Source organism: Apus apus, chromosome 18 (assembly GCF_020740795.1).
Source record: "Apus apus isolate bApuApu2 chromosome 18, bApuApu2.pri.cur, whole genome shotgun sequence".
Classification (NCBI taxonomy): domain Eukaryota; kingdom Metazoa; phylum Chordata; class Aves; order Apodiformes; family Apodidae; genus Apus; species Apus apus.
In genome coordinates this window covers 5,840,532-5,862,892 of record NC_067299.1, presented here as the reverse complement: position 1 = coordinate 5,862,892, position 22,361 = coordinate 5,840,532, and the positions used below count along the sequence as shown (strand labels likewise).

Sequence of the window (22,361 nt, the reverse complement as noted above, 5' to 3'; positions counted from 1 at the left end):
AATCAAATTAACACTCGTCCCGACACCCACTGAGTCTGGGTGCTGAAACCCCTCTGCCTCCTGGGCAGACTGGGAGCCCCTCAAAGCTGGCTGTGGGAGCAGAGCCACCCGGCACAGACACACAGTGTGTGGTTTGACATGACTTCTCCTCTTGGTGCTTATTTTGCCCTGACCTTTCACAGCAGGAGAGATCAGATCAAAGACAGTTCCTGACTCTCTGCATCCTGGGCTGGGAGCAGGGCTGCCAAGAGCCAGGAGCCGTGGGCTCCATCACCCCTCATCCTTCCCCACACACAAAGGTCCTTGTTATGTTCCTGTGCTGATCTGACCCTGCTGAGATTCCAGAGAGATATTTTTATTTATGGATCCTGCATGAACTGCACACCACAAGTCTCTTGCAAAAACTTGCAGAGAGCAGCTGACCTGAATACATATTAATAAGGCTCACAAGTCGTTTAGTATTAGTTTTTTCTCTCACGCTTGCAGGATGGCAGGGGATGCACTACCTCCTGGAAAGCCATCTTTAGGAAAAAAAACATCTCTAGCTGGTCACATTTTTAAGCCCTTTAAGCCCTTGGAGATAAGCCCAGGCTGCCCTGCCATAGTGGCACACACAGCAGCTGCCTCTGCTCTGGGACAGACCCTGGGGAGGGGAGGAGCGATGGGGCCACCAAAGGGCTGAGCTGGCTTTGGGGACAGGGCCCTGTGTAACTGCAGGCATGTCTAGGGGTTTCAGAGCCCCCGTGGTGCTGGTGGGAAGTGTTTGACCCAACCCTGGGCAGTCTGGCTGATGAAGGAGCAGAGGGATGGGAGAGTGTCCCATGGGAGACAGAAATGTGCACAGATGGGATCTGTGCAGGGAAAAGGGTGGCAGGTAGTGAAAAGACTTTATCATCCTGGAGTTGTGAACCATAAGCTGGGGGACTTGGGGTCTGATATTGGTGTTAACTGGCTGCTTACAGTGATCAAACCCTCAGCATCAGTGGTGGCAGCTCCCCGCTGGAGTTTTATAGAGCATTTCCTTTTATAGGGCATTTTCTTTATCCACGGGATTTATTCAGGTTCCACAGCAGGGATTCAGGCAGATAATACCACACATTAACCAGGGCTCTGAAAACTGCTTGGCAAACAAGATTGATCAAAGCAGCCCAGGACTGATAGCAAACCCTCCCTAATGCAGTTTGCAAACTTGCCAAAACAATTGAGTCCTGGTAAAAAAAAAAACAAAACCAACACTGGTTGGGCAGCCTCAGGGGCTGCAGCTGGGGAAGGACCCAGCTCCTGCTGCTGGAAAGTTGGTGGTCAGGAACTGCAGCCACCAGCAAGGGTCAGATCTGGCTCCCTCTCAACCCACAGCAGGTGCCAGGCTTTGGTATTGGGGTGTTAGCACCCAGGAGGTGAATGAATGAAAGAAGATGCTTTGCTGCTGCTTGTTTTTATTTATTATTTACTGGCAGAAGAGAGCAAGTGATTGTGGAGCCTGGAGAAGAGTGAGAAGGGGAGCAGAGGTGCAGGAGGCACAGTGGAGATGGAGAGAGGGAAGGAATTCCTGCAGGGAAGGGAGACAAGGGTGACATTTCTGCAGTCTTCTGCTACAGACTAGTGCTACAAAACACATCTGTGTGCTGTGTCCACAGCAGGGCAGAGCAGAAGTAACAGGCTCAGTTGTAGCAAAGTGGGTTTAGGTTAAATAAGAAGGACAATCTCCTCTGGGGTATGTCACTGTGGAGGTGCAGCTGGTGTGGGGCTGCAGCTGCCAGCCCAGCTTGCAGTTTCCAGACCTCTGCCTTTCTTAGGGCAGATGTGCACAAAGTCTGCTGTTTTGGACTTAAAATCACATGGGATTGGAAACATGTCCTGTGGGGAACCACAGAGCCACAGCCACAGGCGGAGCGCAGCCTTAGATGGCAAACTGCTCCTCACTGCCAGGCCCTTTTTAATCCCTGTGAAGTGCCTTATATAGTGCACTCGAAGGAATTGATAAATAAAGGCTTTTTTGTCACGATTCAGGAACGCATCTCCCTCCGTGGCATTTGAAGCACTTTCCTCCTTCCCATGCCAAGAGGAGCACCCATCCCAGTGCCTCTTGCTGCCAAGTGCTGTAGGGAAAGATGGGGTTACCATGGGATTGCAAAAGCAACCACCCAGACTGGAGCCAGCTCTGGGGACCTCTGGCTGTCACCGTTTGGCTTCAGGGCCTCTGGTTTATACCTGTTCCCCCAGGCAGGCAGGGCAGGAGGGAGGTGAGCACTGCTTCTGCACCAGCTTCCACTGGGAAAATACCGGGAGGTCTGGAGCATGGGAGTCCTTGTGGGAAAGCCTGGAGCTGCTGTTGTGCAGGACAAGCAGGACGAGCATCACTTGGCAGTTGCTTCTAGCCCTAAAACCTGCCCAGTCCCTGTCACGTGCCCCGGTCCCAGCTCAGGATGAGCAGCATGGTAAAACCAGGCTTTGTGTCATTATCGCACACGAGGATTAGGCAGAAACTCGTGGCAGCAGGAACGATCTGATTTACAGCCGCTCAGATCCCTCCCTGCTAACGAAGCTGCTTCATTAGGAAGGGCCGGTGCAGCCATCACAGGACGGGCGCCCGGACCTGCGGATCCTCGGCAGCGCTGCGAGACTCGCTTTGGTGTTTGCAGGACGCCAGAGCTCCTCAGAGGAGGGAAGCGGAGGGTTTCCTCCATGGCCCAGCGCCGGGGAGGGAGGGAGGGAGCTGCTCCCCCCAGCGCAGCCGGGCTGGTTCTGTGCCGCCCCGGTACATCCCGCAGCCCCCGCGCCGGGATGCTCATCAAAGACCCAGAGATGTGTTCCCTCAACAGACTGGGCAGAGCTATAAATAACCCAGCGGCGCAGCGAACCCGAGCGGAGCCGGCTGCCCTCCTGGCCAGGCGCTCCCGGGAACCTGGCGGGGACGGCCGGCTCTGCAGCTCCCGGGGAGCCTCCCGAGATGTGGGTCTGCCCCATCTCACTCCCAGGGCTCCCCGTGGGCTCCCACATCCTAGGCACCCCAGGGGATTCCTTCCCCTCCCCAAGCACGTCCCACTCTGGCAGCTGCCCTTTTGGACACGGCCTTTCCCCCCCTCTTCATCCCCGAGCTCAGCACCTCCGGCTGCACGGAGGAAACACTCCCATCAAAATATTTACTCCTGCTGCTGCTGAGATGGAAGCTCATCAAGAGATGTAGCTAAGCCTGTTACAGCATTAGCACCGGCATCCAAAAAAGATGAAGGCAGATCCCACCTGGGAGTGGCCTGGGGTGACCCAGCACAGGTTGGTGGGTGCAGGGCATCACCTGCATCCCGGCAGGATGGGCACTGCTCACCCACCCTTCCTGCAGAGGGTGCAAGAAAAAAGCCAACCTGCAGGAGAAAGCAAGAAAAATCCCACTCCAGGGGCACAGAGACCATCAGTTATTTCCCAGAGCAATGCAAAGGGATCTGGATGTTAATGAGCCCCAAGGCTGTAATTTGATGGTTACAGCCCAGTCCTCTGCTCTGGCCACATATTTATTAATTGTCACTTTGCTTCTTGGCTGGAGCAGTTCTTGGTGCAGCCCTGGGATGTCAGCAGCTGCCATGTGTGCTGTGCTGGGCAGGCAGCAGGCAACCTGCAGCCATTCTCTGGCTGATGCACCCATGCTTTGAACATTTGGCCTCAGAGGGGGGGGCACTGATGCCCTCAAATGATCCATCTGAAGGTGGCAGGTCATGTCCCATGCCACCAGCAGTCTTACAAACTTAGTGCTGTGCCCTGCACTTCAGTCCTGCTTTGCCTTCCTGTTGCTCTCTGGCTTCTGCTCATCTTATGTCTGAAGCTCAGGTCTGGACCCATTTGGGAATGCTAAATAAATTATTTGCTGTTGGAAGTTTTGATCAGTATCTCAGAGGCTGCAAAGGTCACACTGGGAAATGTCCTCTTAATTAGCAAAAAGGATCAGCCCGTTCCTGGGTTGCCTGCTCGTGAGGCAGGAGTGCAGCCATGGAGGGAACTCCAGCTGTCCCCCGAGTGCAGTTACCAGCTGTAGGCTTGTCTTCCTCCGGCCATCAAATTGGATAGATTTCAGTACCTGGAGTGGTCTCCCCGGTTCTCCAGGCTGTGCAGACAATTAAAACAGGTCTCATTAAGAGCCAGCTGAGCCCGCACAGCCCTGTCTCCCTGTGGCCGCTGTTCACTCCAGGCAGCGGGAATGGGGATGGAACAGGAACAGGGACTTCTTGTTTTGCTGGGCTTTTCTTCAGGTGGCTTCTGCAAACGGTTTCTTGGCACCTCTGCTGAAGTGAAATGGAGCAACTGAAACGGGGTTGGCTGGTGGCCAGCCTGGCAGATGGGCTCAGGTGTGTACCAGGGACATGTTGATGGAGAGAGGAGACCTGTGTGGGGAAGCCGAGCGGCTGAAGAGCCAGTTCCACTCCTTGTGTGCCAGGGTCCTGCTGGCCTGGCAGCTCTTTCCCTGCCAGCTCCAGTGCAGGACCCCGTGAGAGCTCACGGGTGGTGTGTGGGCACTAGATGGGTTACAAGTATTTAAGAGGGGGAAATCTGTCTGGCTTTGCAGGACAAGGAGAGATGCCGAGTCCTGCGGGGGAAACCCAGCACCTGCCTGCAGAGGCCCTGCCAACCTGGAGATCTGGGGACAGGGGAGGAGAAGGAAGTTACAAGGAGCTCCAGGAGACCTGGATCTCTTCCTAATGGGGCCAGTAACAGCCTCAGGGATCTTTCACAGGTCACTCTCTCCTGCTCCTTCCTTAGCTTCCTCAGCTGTAAATACAGAAGTTGCAGCAATGCCAGCCAGCTTGGGAGGGTACTGCAAGGCTCAGATGATCGATGACCATCAAGCATTGAAGATCTCAGGTGGAAGATGCCGTTGAGATGCAAAACTACAGCCAAGCACCACGGGCAGAGCTGGATTTTGACTCTCGGGTTAAGCCGTCCTTCCAAGAACACCTCGCACGTGGCAGCCCCCGGCCTGCAAGCAGCTCCGGGGAGGTGGGGAAGCCTCGCAGGACGCCAGGAACCTGCAGAGCCCAGGGAAGGCGCAGCAGGCCCTCATGGTGCCAACAGCCTGGCCTGGCCTCGGGGTCTGTCACCACAGACACGTCCCTGTCCCGCCAGGCCGGTGCGGGGCTGGGACACCGCCGCGGCGAGGCCCCCGCAGCGGGTCAGGCCTTCCCGGGGCAGTTACCGCCGAGGGGGGCAGGATTCCCCAAGGCAGTGGGTGCCCCCAGAGGGTGAGTGCCTCCCCGGGGAGGATGCAGGTCCCCAGCCCGGCGGGGACCCCCGAGCGGACCGAGCCCGCAGCTCAGTGACGGGTCCCCGGGCTCCCGGGCGCCCCGCCCCGCGGCCCGCCCCGCGCTCGCCCCGCGGCATTGTGGGATGAAACAGGATGTAGGCAGAACAGCGCGGGCGGACGGGCCGGGGCGGCGGGCCGCTCCGAGGCTCAGCCAATAGGAGCGCGGCGTGGCAGGCGGCGCAGCCAATGGGCGGGCGCGGGGCCGCGCGCCGCAGCGGGCGGGGCGGTATTTGAGCGCGGCGCGGCGGGTCGGCGCAGAGCGCGCGGCGCGGCGCAGGAGCGGAGCGGGCAGAGGCGAGCGGGTCCGGGCCTCCTCACACCTTCCCCTTCCTCCTCGGTGCTGTGCCTCGCTCTCCCGGGGTGGCCCTGTCACTGTGAAGGTGAGCGACGTCCTCTGCCAGGCCGGGCTGCCGGGGGTCTCCGCCCCTCGCCGGGCACCGGTTGCTCGGTGTTTGAGGTGGCGGTGGGGCTGCCCCGGGGTGGGGGGGAGAGGGTGGCGGCCTTGGTCGGCCGGCGGGGCGGCTGCGGTCCGGGGGTGGCTCCCGGCGGCACAGGGAGCCCGCCCCGCCCCGCCGGCCTGCTGCCGCTGCACTGCTGGGCAAGGTCACCGCGGTCTCGGGTGCCCCCGGGAGTCCCCCCGTGAAGGTCGCGCAGGGCTCCGGCTCGCACATGCGCCCAGCTCTTGGGAGCGTCTCTCCTCGCTCCCTCCTGCCCTGCTGGGGAAGGGGCTGTGCCGCACCCCCTTCCCTGGCGTGCAGGGGGAAGCGGTGGGTGCTGGGCTGCGGCCTTGTCCGCATCCTCAGGCTCCGTGCTGTCCTGATGGGGCAGCGGTGGGTGCTGGGCTTGAGCCTTGTCCCTGTCGTAAAGCTGCATTTTGTCCTGGTGAGGGAAGGAGCGGGTGCTGAGCATGAGTGTCACTCTGTGCTCCCGAAGCCCCGTCATGTTCTGCTGGGGGAGTGGTTGGTTGCTGGGCGAGGGCCTCACGCTCCTTCAAGGCCTCATGCCGCCCCAGTGGCGGAAGGGTTGGGTGCTGGCCTAAACCCCTTCCCGGGGCCTCATCCTGCCCTGGGGTGTCTGCTAGGACTGTGATCTTTCCTTTCTCCCTCAAGATCCTATCCTGCCCTGGGAAAGGAGTGACTGCTGGAGCTGTACTAAGACCTTTTCCTAGGACCATTCTGCCTTGGGCTGGGTGCTGGGCCTTTGTGGTTTTCCTTAAAGAGGGCCAGTCTTGGGTGGCAGGACCCTCAGGGCCAGGTGTGATCTTGTGGTTTTGGGTGTGTATGTGGTGCTGCTGGGCTGCTTTGGCAGGGATGGTGCCTCTGACCCCGTGAGAGAATGAGCCCTGACTGGGTCTCTGCTTTGTTGTGTTCAGGTGGGTGGATGGGGGGCACTGGGAGCTGCTCCACGGTGGGTGCAGGGGACCCTTCCCTTTAGCCTGTGAAGGATGCTGTGCCCCAGAGCAGTGCGGTGCTGGGAAGGGCAGCCTGGCCAGTCCTTGCAGCTCTATTGAGGGATGATGATTTTTTTTTTTCTGTGGTGCTGTTGACCCTCAGCAGCATGGGCCTGCACTGAGATGCTCCTTGCCTAAACAGTGAGGAAGGCAGATGCATTTTGCAGGTCACTCCATGGCTGGTTATGCAATGGTGAATACCCTCTGAACTTGGGGTGCCGTGGGGGTGTGTGAAGGCCTGATGTGTTTGAGAGCCTGCTTGCCCTTTTTCCCTGAAGAGGCTTTCCTGGAAGAGTAATCCACATGTGAATTTTTTGCCTCTTCCCTTTTCCTGTGGGCTGGACCCCCCACAGAAGACTTTACCAAGGGATTTCCAGATTCCTGGATAGTGAATCCAAATCTACAGGCAGTTGGTTGGGCTGTTCTGAGCCATGCCTTGCCATGCCAAGGTTTCTGGGCCACAGGGTGACAACACTCACTGCCTTCAACCACAACACGAAGGGGAACAAGCTGCCTGGAAGTGGATTTTCCAGAGCTGTGCAGGGGCACGTGTTCTCTGTTGGTGTGTGAGCTCAGTTCCTGTCATTTCTCCTGATGCTATTAGTGTATGTTAATAGTGCTGCTTATTAAACATTCTATCTAAAATGTATAAATTAATGTTGCAATAGAAGTCTTCAACTGGAGGCAAAGTGAAGAATTGAAGTATTGTAATCATAGGGCTGCAATTATGTAACTGGATTCTCTTTCTCTTTGGATAGCAAGCTCCTTTAATTGCTCTAACAAAGCTACTCCTTCAGTTTTCTGGGACTGTTCCAGGAAGCAATCATTGCAGCAGATTTTCTTTACTCCCCAGTAGAGCTAAAAATGTATAGTTTTACTATTTCAAAACATGCTGGGTAGTATCACTCAAGACTTACAGCGCTGTAGAAGGATTTAGGAAACTTAATGGTGCTCTGCAGGCTTAATTGGAGGCACTCCATGCCATTAAGAAGCTTATTCTCACAAAGTTTTAATACGCTCTGGTAAGAGCTGGGGCCAAGGTGAGCAGCTGTGGCTCTTCTCAGAGCAGACCTTCTCTTGACCAGTCCCCCAGATAACATGTGCCTCCTGACCAGGCCTCACATGTGGCCTGGGAGCCAGGGGCCTGATGCCTGGAGGGCTGCTGGCCAGCAGCAGGACTGCCCAGGCCTCCTTCCCCAGGCTCTGTATTGCAGCGTTTGTGAGGCTGGCTCAGAGACTGGTACAAGGCACCTGAATTGAGTGAGGGGTATTATGTGCTTAGCTCCAGTGTACAGCTTTCTGGTTTCTGCAAGGTTGGGGCAGCACTAGCCTTCTGGTTTCTAGCTGATCTGTTGTGGTTCAGAGGTGGGAAGGAGAAAGGAGGTCAGTCCCTGCCAGGCCCTTGCTGTGCCAGCTCTGTGGGGGGCCTTACTGCAGCTTCTGACTTGTCAGACCGGCTTTGTCCCATGGGAACAGCTGAAGTCTGGGTTTCAGTGGCAAGACAGGGGTGAGGTGAGGGGATGATGATAGGCTGAATGGGAAACAACACTCCTTCCAGGCAAAACTAGCTGCAATAAGTGTAACTTCTGGCATGGGGGGGATAAAAGCAGTGCTGCTGTTAATGTACTTCCTGAGCCTCCCAGTCTGAGACCAGCAGTCTGGGGTCCATGGTGTACTAGGCTTTGAACAGATGATGCTCCAAACCACTGGAGCACCTGGAAGGCAAACTTGGCTGTAGCCCATCAGTGTATAGGAGGGCTGTGCCTCTCTGCAAGATCCCGTCTCCTCCCACACAGTAAGCATTTCCCTCCAGGCAGTGCCAGTTCTCCAGCTTCACGGGGCACCTTAGCCTGGGAACACTGTAGGCTGCCCTGGTAACCTCACCCTGGCTGTGACTGGGGGTCTGTAGTATCGGCTTGTGACGCAGCCTGCCATAGAAAGGACAACCTCTGATGCACAGGAAGCTTCTCCTTTCCTGGGAAGAGATTAAAGGAATCTATGTTCTGCCTTAGGTTCACAATGTCTGACAGAAAGGCTGTGATCAAGAATGCGGACATGTCCGAGGACATGCAGCAGGATGCTGTAGACTGTGCTACACAGGCCATGGAGAAGTACAACATAGAAAAGGACATTGCAGCATATATAAAGAAGGTAAGTATGGGATGAGGGGGGCTGCTCTGACTGAAACTTCCTGAAGCTCTTAAGTGTGTGTGCCTGTCATGAGCCTGAGTGTCTGTCCCAGACTTCATACTTGTGTGTTTGGAGTCAGAAGATGCTTTCTTCTTGGCTTCTTTATTGCTGTTCCCAAGAGGATGGAGTGACTTCTCCAAGGTCGGAGGAGGGCTCTGGCAGAGCAGGGCCTGGTTTGTTGCTCTGGCAAGCTCTGAGGAAGCAGCGTGAGCGCTGTCTCTCTGAGTTTGCCAGCCTAGAAGGCCCTGGCTGCAGTCTCTGCTTAGGCCTTGCTCCACAGAGGCTGCTGCTTGACTCGCTGTAGCAGCGTGGGGTGAGATGACTCTGATGTTTTACTTGGTGGGTAGCTGTGCACGTGCAGTTCTGTCTGCTGTGTTCCTGGCTCTGGGGTGGGTGGTGAGGAGGAGGATGGGGCCTAGTGCTGGCTGGCAGGGTTGTGGAAGGTGCTGCTTTAAAAATGGAGCAAGCAGCTGCCCTGGCTTGTGCAGAGGTGTTTCCCCATTTGCAGGGGCCTGTTTACTTAAGTATCATGCATGATTGCATCTGGGGAGCTGTCAGCTTCCTCTGCAGCCACTTCTCCCAATGGTCAGGTGTAGTGCTCTTGAAGGGGCAAAGGTCTGACTTAATTGGTAATGCAGCCCTGGCACCTGGGCTGGCTTTTGGGTCTTGCTTGTAATCTAAGCTTGAACGTAAAGGGTTCAAAGGTGTCTCCTAACATTTTGATCGGAGCCAAGACTGTTCTCAAAGTGCCTGTGGCAATGCAGCCTGTAAAGTGAGTGAGTGCAACAGAAGGCACCCAAAAGGGTGATGGCCTTTATTTCCTGAGAGTGTGTTGGGAGGAGGGAAGCAATTTGATGCACCTTCGTGCCCTGGCATGAAAGCTTTTAGTTACTTCAAAGGTTACCTGCAAAGAGCTCAAACTGTCTTGCTGCTGTCTGAGCACTAATGCTTGCTTTAATCTTGAATGTTGTCTGCTCTTCTGGTTCTGTCTCTGGGGAAGGAAGGGTGTTCTTGGGAGTTGTGTATTAATTAGAGGGAGGAAAATGGTCTTTAACCCTATCATACCTGCTGAGCAGAAGGAGGCCAGCATTCAGCTTGCTCACCTGTGACTTCTGAGGTCTCAGGTGCTGTTTGGCCTGTGAATTCCCTGCTCATTTTCAATGCAGACTTTCTTCCCTTTATGTAGAGAGACACAAACAGAAATCAGATTTCTTCCTTTTTTTGGTGACCTTTAAGTTCAAATGCTTTGTTGGAGCAGACATGCAAAAACTTTTATTTTTTTTGTGAGTGGGCTTGGAACGGGGGAGGAGAAATATTCCCTGAGCTAGCCTACACACAGGGCTTGAATACCACAGTGCTGAAGAGAGCTCTAGTGCCTGCTCTTTCTGCCCGGGATTGATGGGTGCTCCAAGTCTCTTTAGATTATTTGCTTGTTGGATCCTTCAAACAATCCAGTGCAGAGATCTGGTTATGTCAGTCACTACCTTGCTTAGTGTAATTGTGTCTTGCAGTGGGGAATCTACAGATGCTGCAGGTGGGAGGAGAGGCTATAGTGTGTGAACAGAACCAGCTAAGAATTTGTGCTAAGAACTATTTTCATGTGGGCTTTCTTGGCCTTAATGCCTCTCTTCTCTTTCTTCAGGAATTTGACAAGAAATACAACCCAACTTGGCACTGCATTGTTGGCAGAAACTTTGGCAGCTATGTAACACACGAGACAAAGCACTTCATCTATTTTTACTTGGGTCAGGTTGCAATTCTGCTCTTCAAGTCTGGATAGGAAGTAGGAGCAAGTGAAATTTGGACTGTAATGCACTGATGGCTGAAGCCACGACTCCCTTTAACATGGCTATGCCGCTGCATGGACTGTATACTATATTTAATGTGTATATGTTGCAGTAAAAATCTACTTCTGTTTAGTTGCCTGGGAAGAAGGCGGCATTTTTTTGTTACTGCTTTTTTTTGGTTGTATTGCACTAGGAAACCTGTAAATGCTTAAACAATGGCCTTTACGTGGGAAGAAATAAAACTATTCCACAACAGCTCCCTCAGTGGTAACTCCTTCTTTGAGGATGCGAAAACTTCTTTGGGCAGGCCAAAAGACCCTGACTTCCTTCCTGAGTTTTACTAGACTGTTAATCTTGTAACGAGGAGCAAAGCCAGTGTGAGCCTCTGTCCCCACCCCGCAGACTGTCGAGAGCTGGCTCTCCCAGGGTCCTCAGGGCAGGTACTTAGACCTTCCCTGAGAGCTGGTGGGGTGGCTCTTGGTTACGTGGCTTTCACACACGAGTTGAACTCCACCTTGGACTGTGATAAACAGACTTGCAGCTGGCACCCTTGGTGTTCTCTTTCAGTGTCCATCACTGTATTTTTGGCTCTGCTGAAACATTGACCTAGACTTGTAAGCAGCTCAGCCTGGTCTAGAAGACTTCTGCACACACACATCCCCGAGTTGCTGCAGAAAGCAGCATCCTGTGGCTGAAGTCTTTAGACCTTGATGCTGAGATCTAAAGCCACATGGCCCGTCCCCGCAATGGAGTAGGATATCAAATTGGTGACTGCTGACAACAGCTCTATTTGGCATGTTCTTAGCCAGTTGTCTCAACACTGCCTTAACTTGATGCTCTCCTTAAAGCAAGCTAGTCATGTGGAAGACTTGTAAGTGGCCACTGTCTCCTTTTATTTTTTTATTTTCTGTAGCTGATAAGCTATTTCTGGAGGACTGTCCTCCATGTTCTGATATCTGCTTTTGTTCTTAAAGCACAGTACCAAGAAGTTAAATTTCTGTGTGATGTTTGTGTGAAGGAAACTCATGTGACATCTGCTTCAAAGGCAGACAAATGTCTTGGTCTCCAATAGGTTCAGCAGTGATGTTGTCTTAGTATGTACTGACTCTGGGATTACACTGCAGGAAGTTCTTATCTGGGTATGGAGAAATGCTGTGTGATGGCAAGTAAAATAGTTGGTGCTTGTCATAAGGTCTATTTATTGGTTTGTTAACTGATCCATAGACAATATCACTGGGCTGGTGAGCCCAATGTGTGTGTCTGAATTAATTTGGTGTTGATATTAAGTCACTGCTGGGGGGGAAAGGGCAGAAGGAAGGGAACTATTAATTGTGAAATGACTTGATGACCCAGGTTGACTACTTCCTGAAGTAAAAGTCCTTCTTGTCTCTGTGCAAAATCCAAAGTATGCCTAATTTTGTAATATTGATAGAACAATGTTGTATCTAGAAAGAATGTAGCTGTCATAACTTCATGTTGATGGAAATGTCTGCACTGGGGTAATGTGCCTTGGACTGTCCAGGGCACTCTTGTGGTCTTGTCTATTCAGAACTCCACTCTGGATCTGAACAGAGAATGTTTTGGGTTTGTGTTTTTCCAAGCATGAGTCTAATGTGAACCTGTTCACGGTCTGTCGTGGAGCAAGATCTGTTCCCTTCATAACTGCAATGGCTCAAATACCATTTATTTTTTTCAAACATTAAAGGTGAATTGACACATTTACACAGCCTCTAGTTTCTTTTTCATTGCCAACTGTCCCCAGTACAAACTGCACTTTCCAGAGAGGGTGAGCAGCCTATTCTGTGCTCTAGAAGATGCTGATGACCCAAAGGAGGCAGGTCTGCAGAGGGAGAAGCTTGACCTGAAGAGCATGTGTGGCTCATTTGTGTTGGTGCTGACCTCCAGCCTGTCTCAAACCCTGTGCCAGAAGGAGGGATGGAGGGGAGTATGTCCTGCTGCAGCTCTGGTGGGATCCAGCTCTGCCAAGCAGTCTAGAACTGGAGGCACTGGGGTAACCTCTCAGTGACTGGGGCTGGTGTTGCAGTGGGGGTCCTGGCTCCTGTTCATGCTCAAAGGTGTCTCCCTGCTTTGCAGGAAAGTTGTTTTCCCCCTCAGGCTTCCTGCCTGTGCTTGGCAGGAAAGTGGGATCTGAAACTCCTGACAGTTGCCTGAAGCTGATGTGCTCAGTGCCTCTCACACTGCAGGGGCTGCAGGCTTGCCCTGAAACAACCCCTCTCCGTTTGTTTTCTTGCTTGATGCAACCTAAATTTGGGGTTGTGACCTCCTTGATATTTTGGAAAAGCTGTGGGTGCCTAACCAGGCACAGGAGTGTGACAGCTGTGCTGTGGGACAGTAACACTGGCAGGAAACACATGGGGAAGTGGAGCTGCAGACAAATGTGACTCATATGAAGCAGCTCTGAGCTGAGCCCAGACCTCCTGAGTGAGCAGCAGCATGGCTGTTGCACACAGGCAGCCTTCTGTAATCTGCACCTGAAAAGCAGAGCTGCTTTCTACTTTGGGCGAGCAGTCCCAGCCAGTGTTTTAGCTGAAAGTAGAGTTGTGGGGCTTAAGTGCTCTCTGTGCCATGGCACTGGACTTCTGGCTGGGTCTGGGTTAGCACTCCAGCTCCAGGAAGGCATTTGTAGGGCTGGGGTAGTTGAGCCTTTGGTGCACAGGGTCAAAGTGGTCTTGTCCAAAGCAAGAAGCACAGAAGCTGACACCTGAATGCCAGCTGCAGCACAGCAGCCTGTTAATCCAAATCTGAGGTGGAAAACTTTGCTGACTGTGGGAAAGCCTCCCTTTGAGCCACGTATCCAGCAGCTGTGGTGCTGTGTGAGTTGGTCCCTGCCAGGGCTGGAGGAACAGCACACACTGGAGCTGGCACATGTAAGTAGAAGGTGCCTTTGGAACTTCCTTGGATGTGTCACTACAGCAGGAGTCCTGTTCCAGGGCAAGGAAAAGAAGCTCTAGCTCACACTTTCAGCAGTTAGGCAGTGAAACTGAGCCCTGCCCACCTCTCTATACTCAGCCTTTCCCCTAAACCATCTTGTGTGTAGCCCTGGGGCTCTGAAAGACACAAACTGCCTGAAGTTAAGCAGCATTTCCCTTTACACAGCTGGGAGCAGGGTGAGGCTTCAACATGGAGCCTTCTGCCTGGCTGAACTTCCCTTTCCTGCTCCCCAGCAGCTGACTGACACGGCTTTTGGCTTTGACTTTTTCCATGCTTGGGCTCTGCTCTGTCTCCAGTTTCCACCCGGTGCAGGTGTCCTGCATGATGCCTTGTGGCCTTAACTGTTTCTGTGCTGGAGAGGCCAACACAGCATCCCCAGGGTGTCTGCCGAGTGTCAACGGCGGCACGAAGCTGCTTGGAAACATCTGGATCTGCGAGTGGAAGGTATGTGTCTGGGGAAAGCATCTGGAGCGAAACTGCTTCCAGATGTTTGGGCAAAAATGCTATTTAAATGTAAACTGAACAGAGGTTACTGTCCTGCCCCACAAGCATTCAGAAATCACCTAATTGCAGGGATTTGGGGTGTTGCTGCCTGTGGGTGGGGGTCTGGGTGCAGGACGGGGCTGCAGATGTGCGTGTCTGCTCGCTGTGGTTTGCGGTTGCGGGGAGTGTCACATTATTTTCTCTTGTACAAACCAAGTTACTCAGTTCCTCATGTCGAGTATTTCTTCCAGATGTGGCTTTACAAAAGCAAAGCTTTGCAGCACTGAGGGGCAGACGGGCTGGTTTTCTGTAGCTGTGCTCTGCGTGTGTTAGATATTCTCTAGGATTCCCTCTTCTGTGGAGGGAGGGTGATGTGAAGGTGCAGGGAGAGCCAGCCTTGCTCCCTGCCTCCCTGGCACAGTGTTCTTCCCCTTTCTCTGTGACCACTCTGGGATGGGACACAGAAGCATCCTCCCCACCCTGGGCATCCTGCTTGGGGACTAGGTGTCACAGCCTGCTCTGGTGGCAGCAGCCAGGCTGTCCCATCCAACAAAGCCAGCCTGTGGCACTGCCATTGCAGAGTTCATCTTCCATGAGCACATGCAAGCACAGCCTGTGGCTGGTAAACCTGGTCCCAAATGGCTGTGTTCCTTCTCATAGTGCTTTTGCAGGAGATTGGAGATGAAGAGAGAAAACATGGAAATCACTTAAATCTCACTTTCAGTTTCTGGCAGGTAAATCCTTGGGAGGCCAGTGCCACGCGGTGAGGGAAGCAGGGCTGTGCCATCCCTGCCCACCCGAGGTTTCCCTGCTTTGTTCTATTTATTGAGCTATGATTCTGACACCCTTTCCCAGACTGTGACTCATAGCAGCAGTATCTGTGCATAAGCCATGCATCTCAGAGTGCTTTATAGATACAGGAGCTGCGGGAGCCTCACAGGAGCCAACTGTGTTTATTAAAAGATGATCAGATGTTTCCTCCCTTAAGGCAGTGTCTAGCTGAGCCTGAGTAATAACTCATTACCAACGAGACAAATAACAGCTTATCATCAGGTCAGTGCCTTTGCCAGCCCTTCTCTTAGCTCCTGCACCAAGCACTGGTGGTCTCAGCACTCGGCACAGGGGGTCAAGAAGGGAGCAGTGCTGCCAGACCCCACAGTGCTCCCCATCTCTTCCCCTACCACCAGCCTGAGCAGAGGCAACCCTAGGAGGGTGACCCCAGGCTCTCCTCTGCAAGGCTTGGCCCTGGGTTAAGCTCAAGGAAGAGTTTTATCAGGCCCTGGTGTAGCTCGTTTCCTCCTGCCTTTCGTAGTGGCCTCGTGGTCCATGTCTTTCTGTCCTAGTGCTGGGAACTTGGAGCAAATGCACCAGAGCTTGCTGTGGCTTGGTGGGAAAATCACTGGTGGGTCAGTGCAGCCACAGAGGCACCCTGGGTGTGCTGGCAGCTGAGGTGGGATGTCACACTTCACCATGTCCCCCGTCCCCGTGTGCCCCTTGCTGCTGGGGACGCAGCAGAGAGCGGGGCCGGTTCTTTTTCCCTTTTCTTCCCTTGCAGGATGTGGGGCCAGGACCCTGGCAGGCTTGTTGAGAGCCTTTCTTTCCTCGGACGCCATCCTCTGGTGCAGCCTCCCCTGCCAGATGCCATGGCATCTCTCCATGTCCTTTGTTCCCTCCCTTGCTTACACGTCTCTGATGATTTATGGCCGTTGCGGAGCAGCCCGACCGCAGCTCAGCCGCTCGCCCAAACCCCGGCCAGGCCTCGCCCCAGCTTGTGGGGAGGGGTCCAAACCCTTCATGCAGTAGGGCCCCTCTGCCTTTAAACATGTGCGTGGCCTTTTCTTTCACCTCCTTCCAGCCTGAGTGTGAATGAAGTGCTTTCAAGGGGAGGAGATCTCTGGGAGCCCCGCTCTCCCTCTGCATTGGTTGCAGCCCATAAAAGCATCCCAGGAATTCACCACGGTGGTCCCTGCGCGGGCTGAGCGCGGTGAAAGCCGCTCTTTGTTCGGCCACCGAGTCCCGCAGCCCGGCGAGGCTGGAATCTGCAGAGCTGGATGTGTACTCTTGTCAGCACGTCACCCTTAGCAGCCCCATCGTGGGTGCCACACCGCACCGCGGCCTTCGGGAAAGCTTTTTTTTGGCCACCTTTTCCTGTGTCCCACCCAGCAGAGGGTGAGCAGCCCGGGGTGGGCAGCATTGGGTGCTGCCAGGGCACCATGGAAAAATTCCTTGGGCTGATTGCCTGGCTGTAGGCACGGCGTGACCCCAGCTTTAGCCCCGTGCTGCTTAAGCTGAGTCAGAGGAACGGAAATCCCTTCTTACACAGGTATTTTTCCACCAAGTGTTCGATTACAGGTTTGGGGGTTAATCTCACACCCATCTCTCCCGGCTCCCTGGCTGGTGCTGCCTGCCCGGCTGCCGGGGCGCTCTGGCAGGGAAGGACAGAGGGCTGACACCCAGCCAGGACGTGCCTCTGCTGCAGCCTGCACACAGGCTGTTGGCACCTAGCCCAGGACATGGCTCTGGAAAAAGAATAAATGCCTTTTTTGTTTTTGAGGAAAGCCCAGAACGCTTCAACAGGGACAAAAACCTCTTCCTAAATCCAGTTTTGAAAGTCCTGTTTTCTCCTAAGAGTTCAAAATGACTTGGCTGAAAAGTGTCTGCTCCTCCACAGGTCAGCTTGGAGGGGGTAAACCTGGACCCACGTTGCAAAGGCTCCCTCAAACCATGGCTTGCAAGGAGACTGAGGGTTGGCAGCCATGTGTCCCCCTTCTAGCAGGGTCCTCACCCATGGGTGCTGTCAGTCCCACTGGCATAGGGTCCCTGGACCTTTTCTGTGTTGTAATTAAGGGAAGAAAAGCTTCAGGTGACTCAGCAAGCATCGGGTGCCAGGCCACGGCTGTGACACTGCCACTGTCCTCCAGGAAGGCTGACAGGGATAATTCAGGCAGAGGCTGGGCTGGCTGAAGATCCCCTGTTACTTAAATATTTTATAGAAAATCATTAAGCAATTAAATCTAGTGGAAAAAGCAGCTTGAAGCCAGTGCAGTAAAAAGGGCAACACTTCCCAGTCATTTGGGATGTCTTCTTGGAGCCTTAGCTCCAATCCTTGCTTCAGAATCACTATCATTATCTCTTAATTGCCATTATTGTTTAACATTTTTAGCATTTCCAAGTGCGAACTGTTGCGGTTTTCCATGCAGATACAGTCAGAAGCCAGGGTTCACAATGGAAGCAATTAAAATCCCGTGACTATGACAAGCCTGCAGGTCTATACAACAGCTTCAATCTGCAGAACTTGCCAAGACGTGGGCTAGAAACTCAGACAAATTTAGTGTTTATTTAGTAACCTAGCAAAGCTACTACCTTTTGCAGCCTCCAATGATTTGCATCTACGGCACTTTTTGGAAGGACGTGAGTGTGGAGGGGAGGGGAAAGAAGGCATTTTCTAGAATACATCCCCAGAGAATATACAGCAAAGATAAAATTATGCACATGAATTATGCATCTGAATTATGATTTCACTCCTATTTTTGTTGGGATTAGCTCATGTTTTGGTGTGCATCCCTGGCAGGTTGCGGGTGGTTCGGCAGCAAGCAGAGCGTGCGCTCCAACTCCCAGCAGGTCACTGCGGTTTTGGATCCTGTGTTCCCTGCTCCACCAACAGCAGCTTCCCAGGGCTCCAGCCCACAGGTGACAATGGCAGCCCTGGCTCCTTCAACCCCTCTCAGGTCTGGGCAGGTAGTTTTTTTCTGCATGAATTGATGGCACCTCTGCTGAAAACATGCAATGGATGAGAAGGGATTTGAGTGTAAAACTAAACCAGTGAGTAGTCTGTGCTGTTTTGTATGGAGAGGGAGGTGTTTGCAGGCACTGCTGCCATCAGCCAGGCTTCACTGGTGTCCCCTGGGTCCCCAACACCTCCTGGGGAAGGCAGATGTGGAAACATCCCAGCCTCTGCCAGCTCTGGGGAGATAACACCCAAGGAGAGGAGGGCAAGGAGAGGCAGGAAGAGTGTTTCTAAAATCTCCGCACCAGACTCAGCTGCAATTCCACCACACAGTCAATTGAAGCCAGGAGTCCTTCCAGGAGAAACAGCTTGAGAATCCTGAGCCCTGGTTCCAGGAGGGCTGATGGCCCCAATCCCATGGGTGTTTCCATGTGAGAGGAGCTTTACTGGCCCTTGTTGCAGGGGAGGATTCTCCTCATTAGCCAAATCACCAGGACATTTGCACCCAAGGCAAGGAGCAGGCTGGGCCTGAACAAGTGGGGCTCAGGGAGTGGGGTGGGGGTCTGGGCTGGAGTGGGTGCAGGCATGGGTACCCTTCCCATGGTGGGACCACATGGGGAGCCTGAGCCCCCTAGCTGGGTCCTTCCTTTGCCATCCCACATGCCCTGTCCCATCCCTCTGTCCTATCTCTGCTGCAGCCTGGGAGTGATGTCCTTGACAGCCCAGCAGTCCTTTGCGTGAGAAAATGAGATTAGGAAAGTGTTTTAAGTATTTGTGTCTGTCCTTCAGTGGCAACGAAGCCTGGAGCCGGCGTGGTTTGTCCTGTCAGCTGGCCTAAAGCTTGGGAAAACAGCTGGGAAGCCAGTGGGAGACACCTTTGGCACCAGCAGAGACAATGCTGAGTGTGGGGGCTGAATTTGCAGATGCCACTGGGGAATGGTAAATGTGTAGCGTGGCATGGACAGGGCCACTGGCTAAATCCCCTTCCCAGGGATGGAGCACCTGCATGTGCATGTTTGCAGGCGTCTGTTGGCAGCCACATGGACTCCCCTGGATGTATGAACACATCAGAGGATTGGGGATTTTGTGTCTGATCTGCTTTGAAATGCTGCTGACAGGAAATGAAAAGCCAGTAAATTTGGACAGTGCCATGAAAGAGCAGGACTGCCAGCAACAGCAGCGTTTGGGAGAGCCTGGGATTTAACCCTGAAATTCCAATCTGAACTTTGAGCCTGTTTTCCTCCCAGGGCAGTAAGATTAATATGAATTCTCTCCATTTTGCCTTTAACAGGAAGAGACACAGGTGACAACTCCAGAAGGCAAGGAGGAGGCAGGGAGAGGCAGCAGCAGCTCCCAGGTCATCGCTTTGTCAAAACCAGCAGGTACTTGCTGTGCCCTTGAGCTGTCTGCTGTGGCTCCTGTTCAGTTGGCTTCCCCACGGCAGCTGTCACCATGCCTGCATTATCAAACCACCTGCCTGAATTTTAAGGAGCTCATCCATATATTCAACAGAAATATCAATTTCCAGGAGTTCTTGGGGGCCTTGAGATCAGAGCATTTAAACTGGGGATTTCTGCTGAGCTGTGCTCACAGCACCAGAGCTGGGATTTCTCTTGGCTGGGATGGGATTTCTGCTGGGGGGCTGCAGGGAGGTGGGATTTTATTGAAGCTGTAACCACACAGAGTTGCCAAAATGTTGTCAGTGTCTGCCTGGCCTCAGCCCTGCTCCCTGGCACCCAGAGGAGTGTGGATCCCATGCTGCAGTGCTTGGCTGTCCTCCTGGAGCATCACAGCTAGTGGGACCCAGCCCTGGAGGAACAAGCCTGAGAGCTGCAACCCAGGGAGGACACTTTCGTTGCATGTTTTTAAGCCAAATGTACCTCCTCAAGTCAGTAGAGAGGGAGATTCCTTGGCAGCCTGGGGAGCCACCCTGTCCCACATTCTTCCCTGGGACCTTCAAAGGAGCTGAGGAATCCAATTCCCACTAATTTGCTTTGAAAACACCAACCTAAAATTGGAAATATGGCATGCTGTGTTACAGGGGAGGAAAGAACTCACCAGACTATAACTACCTGGTTTTCCTAAGACATCAGTTTTGATGATTTATTAACACTTATATTTTAAACAATATTATGTCAGTTAATGTTGGAAGATGTTCTTACAATTAATGAAAATTTCATAGACTGACTAGGGAAGAAAGAGACCATTTTCTGTCCCCTACCAGATGGCCTCAACCAGCTGCTCACTTTTTTCTTTGAACCATGATTCTAACGACTTCTCTGTCCTTTGAAGTCTGCTTCTGAGCTGCTAAACCAGATGTATTTGCATGATAGTAGCAGAGCATGTTTAACAGTGGTGGATTTGTGCTATTTTCCTGCCTGGCCACTGCTGGATACTGTGAGGTTTGCTCTCATTTGGGGGTTTTGAGAGGTGAGCAAATGTGAAGACTTAGTAAGTGCTGGTGAAATGTGACTTGGTGTAACATCACTGGCTTCAGTGGAGTTATTCCCTAAACCCACAGCATCTTTACCCACCTCTTGCCTGGTTTTGTTGCTTTACAAACCCATGCAGTGGTGTCAGTCTGCTTTCAGTCATGGATTTATTAGGGCCTCACAAAAAGTGGGGGGCTGCTCTTGAGAGACACATTTCAGCACTGATTTAGAAACAGAGGACAAGAGGAAAAGAAGAGCTTTAAATAGGTATTCAGAAGTTTTAAAAATCATACATCACAAAATAAAATGGTGGCAAAGGGAACAAAACTAAAAAAGGTCCTTGTGTGTGGAGTTGGTGGAAATTTATGCCAAGCAGGGAAGTTGGGAAGGCAACACTGACAATCCTGGCTTGTTTTAAACTCAGTGCAGCTCCACCTGAGCCCATCCCCAGATGCTGCAGAGTCCCAGAGCAGCAGCAGGTGTCAGCTGAGACCCCAGCTCTGACAAGGCCACCCCATTGATCCCACTGATGCCGAAGGTGCCAGAAGGGCTTCCTAGGATGGAGCAAAGTGCCAGGAAGTTCTGGTATGTTGTGGGTGCCACAGATCTCCCCAAGCTCCAGCTACAGGCTCCAGAGCTGGCAGGCACGGTGGCTGCACTGCCCAGCACCCAACCATGCACAGGAGGCTGCAACTCCCCTGCAGAGCTCACCCACCCCTTGATGAGCTCTCACACCAACCCACACCTGCGTTTCTCCTGACAGCAATGAAGACCCCTGTGCAAAGTCTCTGATGTGGGGTGAAGGTGGCCACATGCTCCTCTCTTTTATGCTGCCTCCCAGAGCACTTACAGGACATCAAGCAGCTGCTCTCCCCAGAGTGGTGGCTGGGCTGGCAGAGAGCTCTCTGAAATGATCCTCACACAATATTTATAGGCTGGAGAGTGTATCTTTGCTACATGTTTCACTGTGCCTGCCTCGGAGGCCTGTTAGGGACTTTTGGGCAACAAATAATAAAGAATAAATGGAACAATAAAGGTAAGAAGCAGAACAATTAGCCATAGCCAGACAGCCCAGGGCGAAGGAAGCCAAGGCAATGGTGCTGGTGGCACAGCATGTACTTTTCTTACTCAAGGTGCTTGGTCTGATAAGGAAATGAAAGGGGGGTAAAGCAAGGCAAACCAGAGGTAAGACAGCCTGTTAAGTGAGGTACCAGACCTTGGTGGTGATGGAAGGAGAGGACACTGTGCTGTGACCCTGCAACCCTCCTGGGTGATGCAGATCTGCATGTTGGCAGCTGTTGCTGTGCAGCAGACACTTGGCTCACCCCTGTTCAAGTGCATTTCCCCATCAACTGGGACCTTTCAGTCCTTGGCCTCTCTCCTGGGATGCTGTTCACAAGGAAATGGCAGGAACCCATCAGTTAATTTGATGTCACCCATCAGCAAGAGATGAATTCTGGGTGAGGTGCAGATTGAACCTGGAGCGACGCCCTTAAGGTGAGCAGGTTTCTCTTCCCAGCTGCGTCCCCAGTGCTGTAACTCCATTCTTCCCCGTGTCTGTGCCCAAAGCCGGTACAGACAGATCTGGGGCAGGGCAAGGCACGTGGGACAGGAACACCCTGTTAGAGCTCAGCAGCCCTGGGTGGATTCTCCTTCCATCCCAGGCTGAGCACCGGGCGAGCCTGTCAGGGCTAAGAGCGAGACACGGCCCCGAGCAGCTCCCGGCTGGAGCCAACACGGCCCCGAGCAGCTCCCGGCTGGAGCGAGGCACGGCCGGGAATGTGTCCGGGCTGAGCCCGCCCCGGCCGCAGCCCCTCGGCCGCGCTGCCCGGAACCCCGCGGGGCTGCTGGGGGGGCACCGGGAGCGCTGCGGGCTGCGGGAGGCGGGCCGGGAGCGGAGCAGGCTGCGGTCAGACCCCCCCGGTCAGACCCCCCGCCCGGTCCCCGCTCAACCGCCCCCGCCGCGCCCCGGGGCCCGCCCGGGCCCAGCGCCCCGCCCCGGAAGCGCCGCCCGTTGCCATGGAGCCGCTTCCGCCGGGAGGGCCGGAGA

At 53.6% G+C, this 22,361-nt stretch overlaps 1 protein-coding gene across 2 annotated transcripts; it reads left to right on the top strand.

The window, feature by feature from the left end:
- Nucleotides 1-5,526: 5,526 nt before the first annotated feature.
- On the top strand, nt 5,527-12,439 carry DYNLL2 (dynein light chain LC8-type 2). Of its 2 annotated transcripts, XM_051635904.1 has the most exons (3): nt 5,527-5,670; nt 8,753-8,891; nt 10,573-12,439. In XM_051635904.1, the coding sequence occupies exons 2-3, from the start codon at nt 8,760-8,762 to the stop codon at nt 10,708-10,710; spliced, it is 270 nt and encodes an 89-aa protein (XP_051491864.1). In that variant the 5' UTR covers nt 5,527-5,670; nt 8,753-8,759; the 3' UTR covers nt 10,711-12,439. The 2 variants fall into 2 exon arrangements, with proteins under 2 accessions (XP_051491864.1, XP_051491863.1); XM_051635903.1 differs by lacking the exon at nt 5,527-5,670 and having other exon boundaries at nt 8,739-8,891.
- The last annotated feature ends 9,922 nt before the right edge of the window (nt 12,440-22,361 follow it).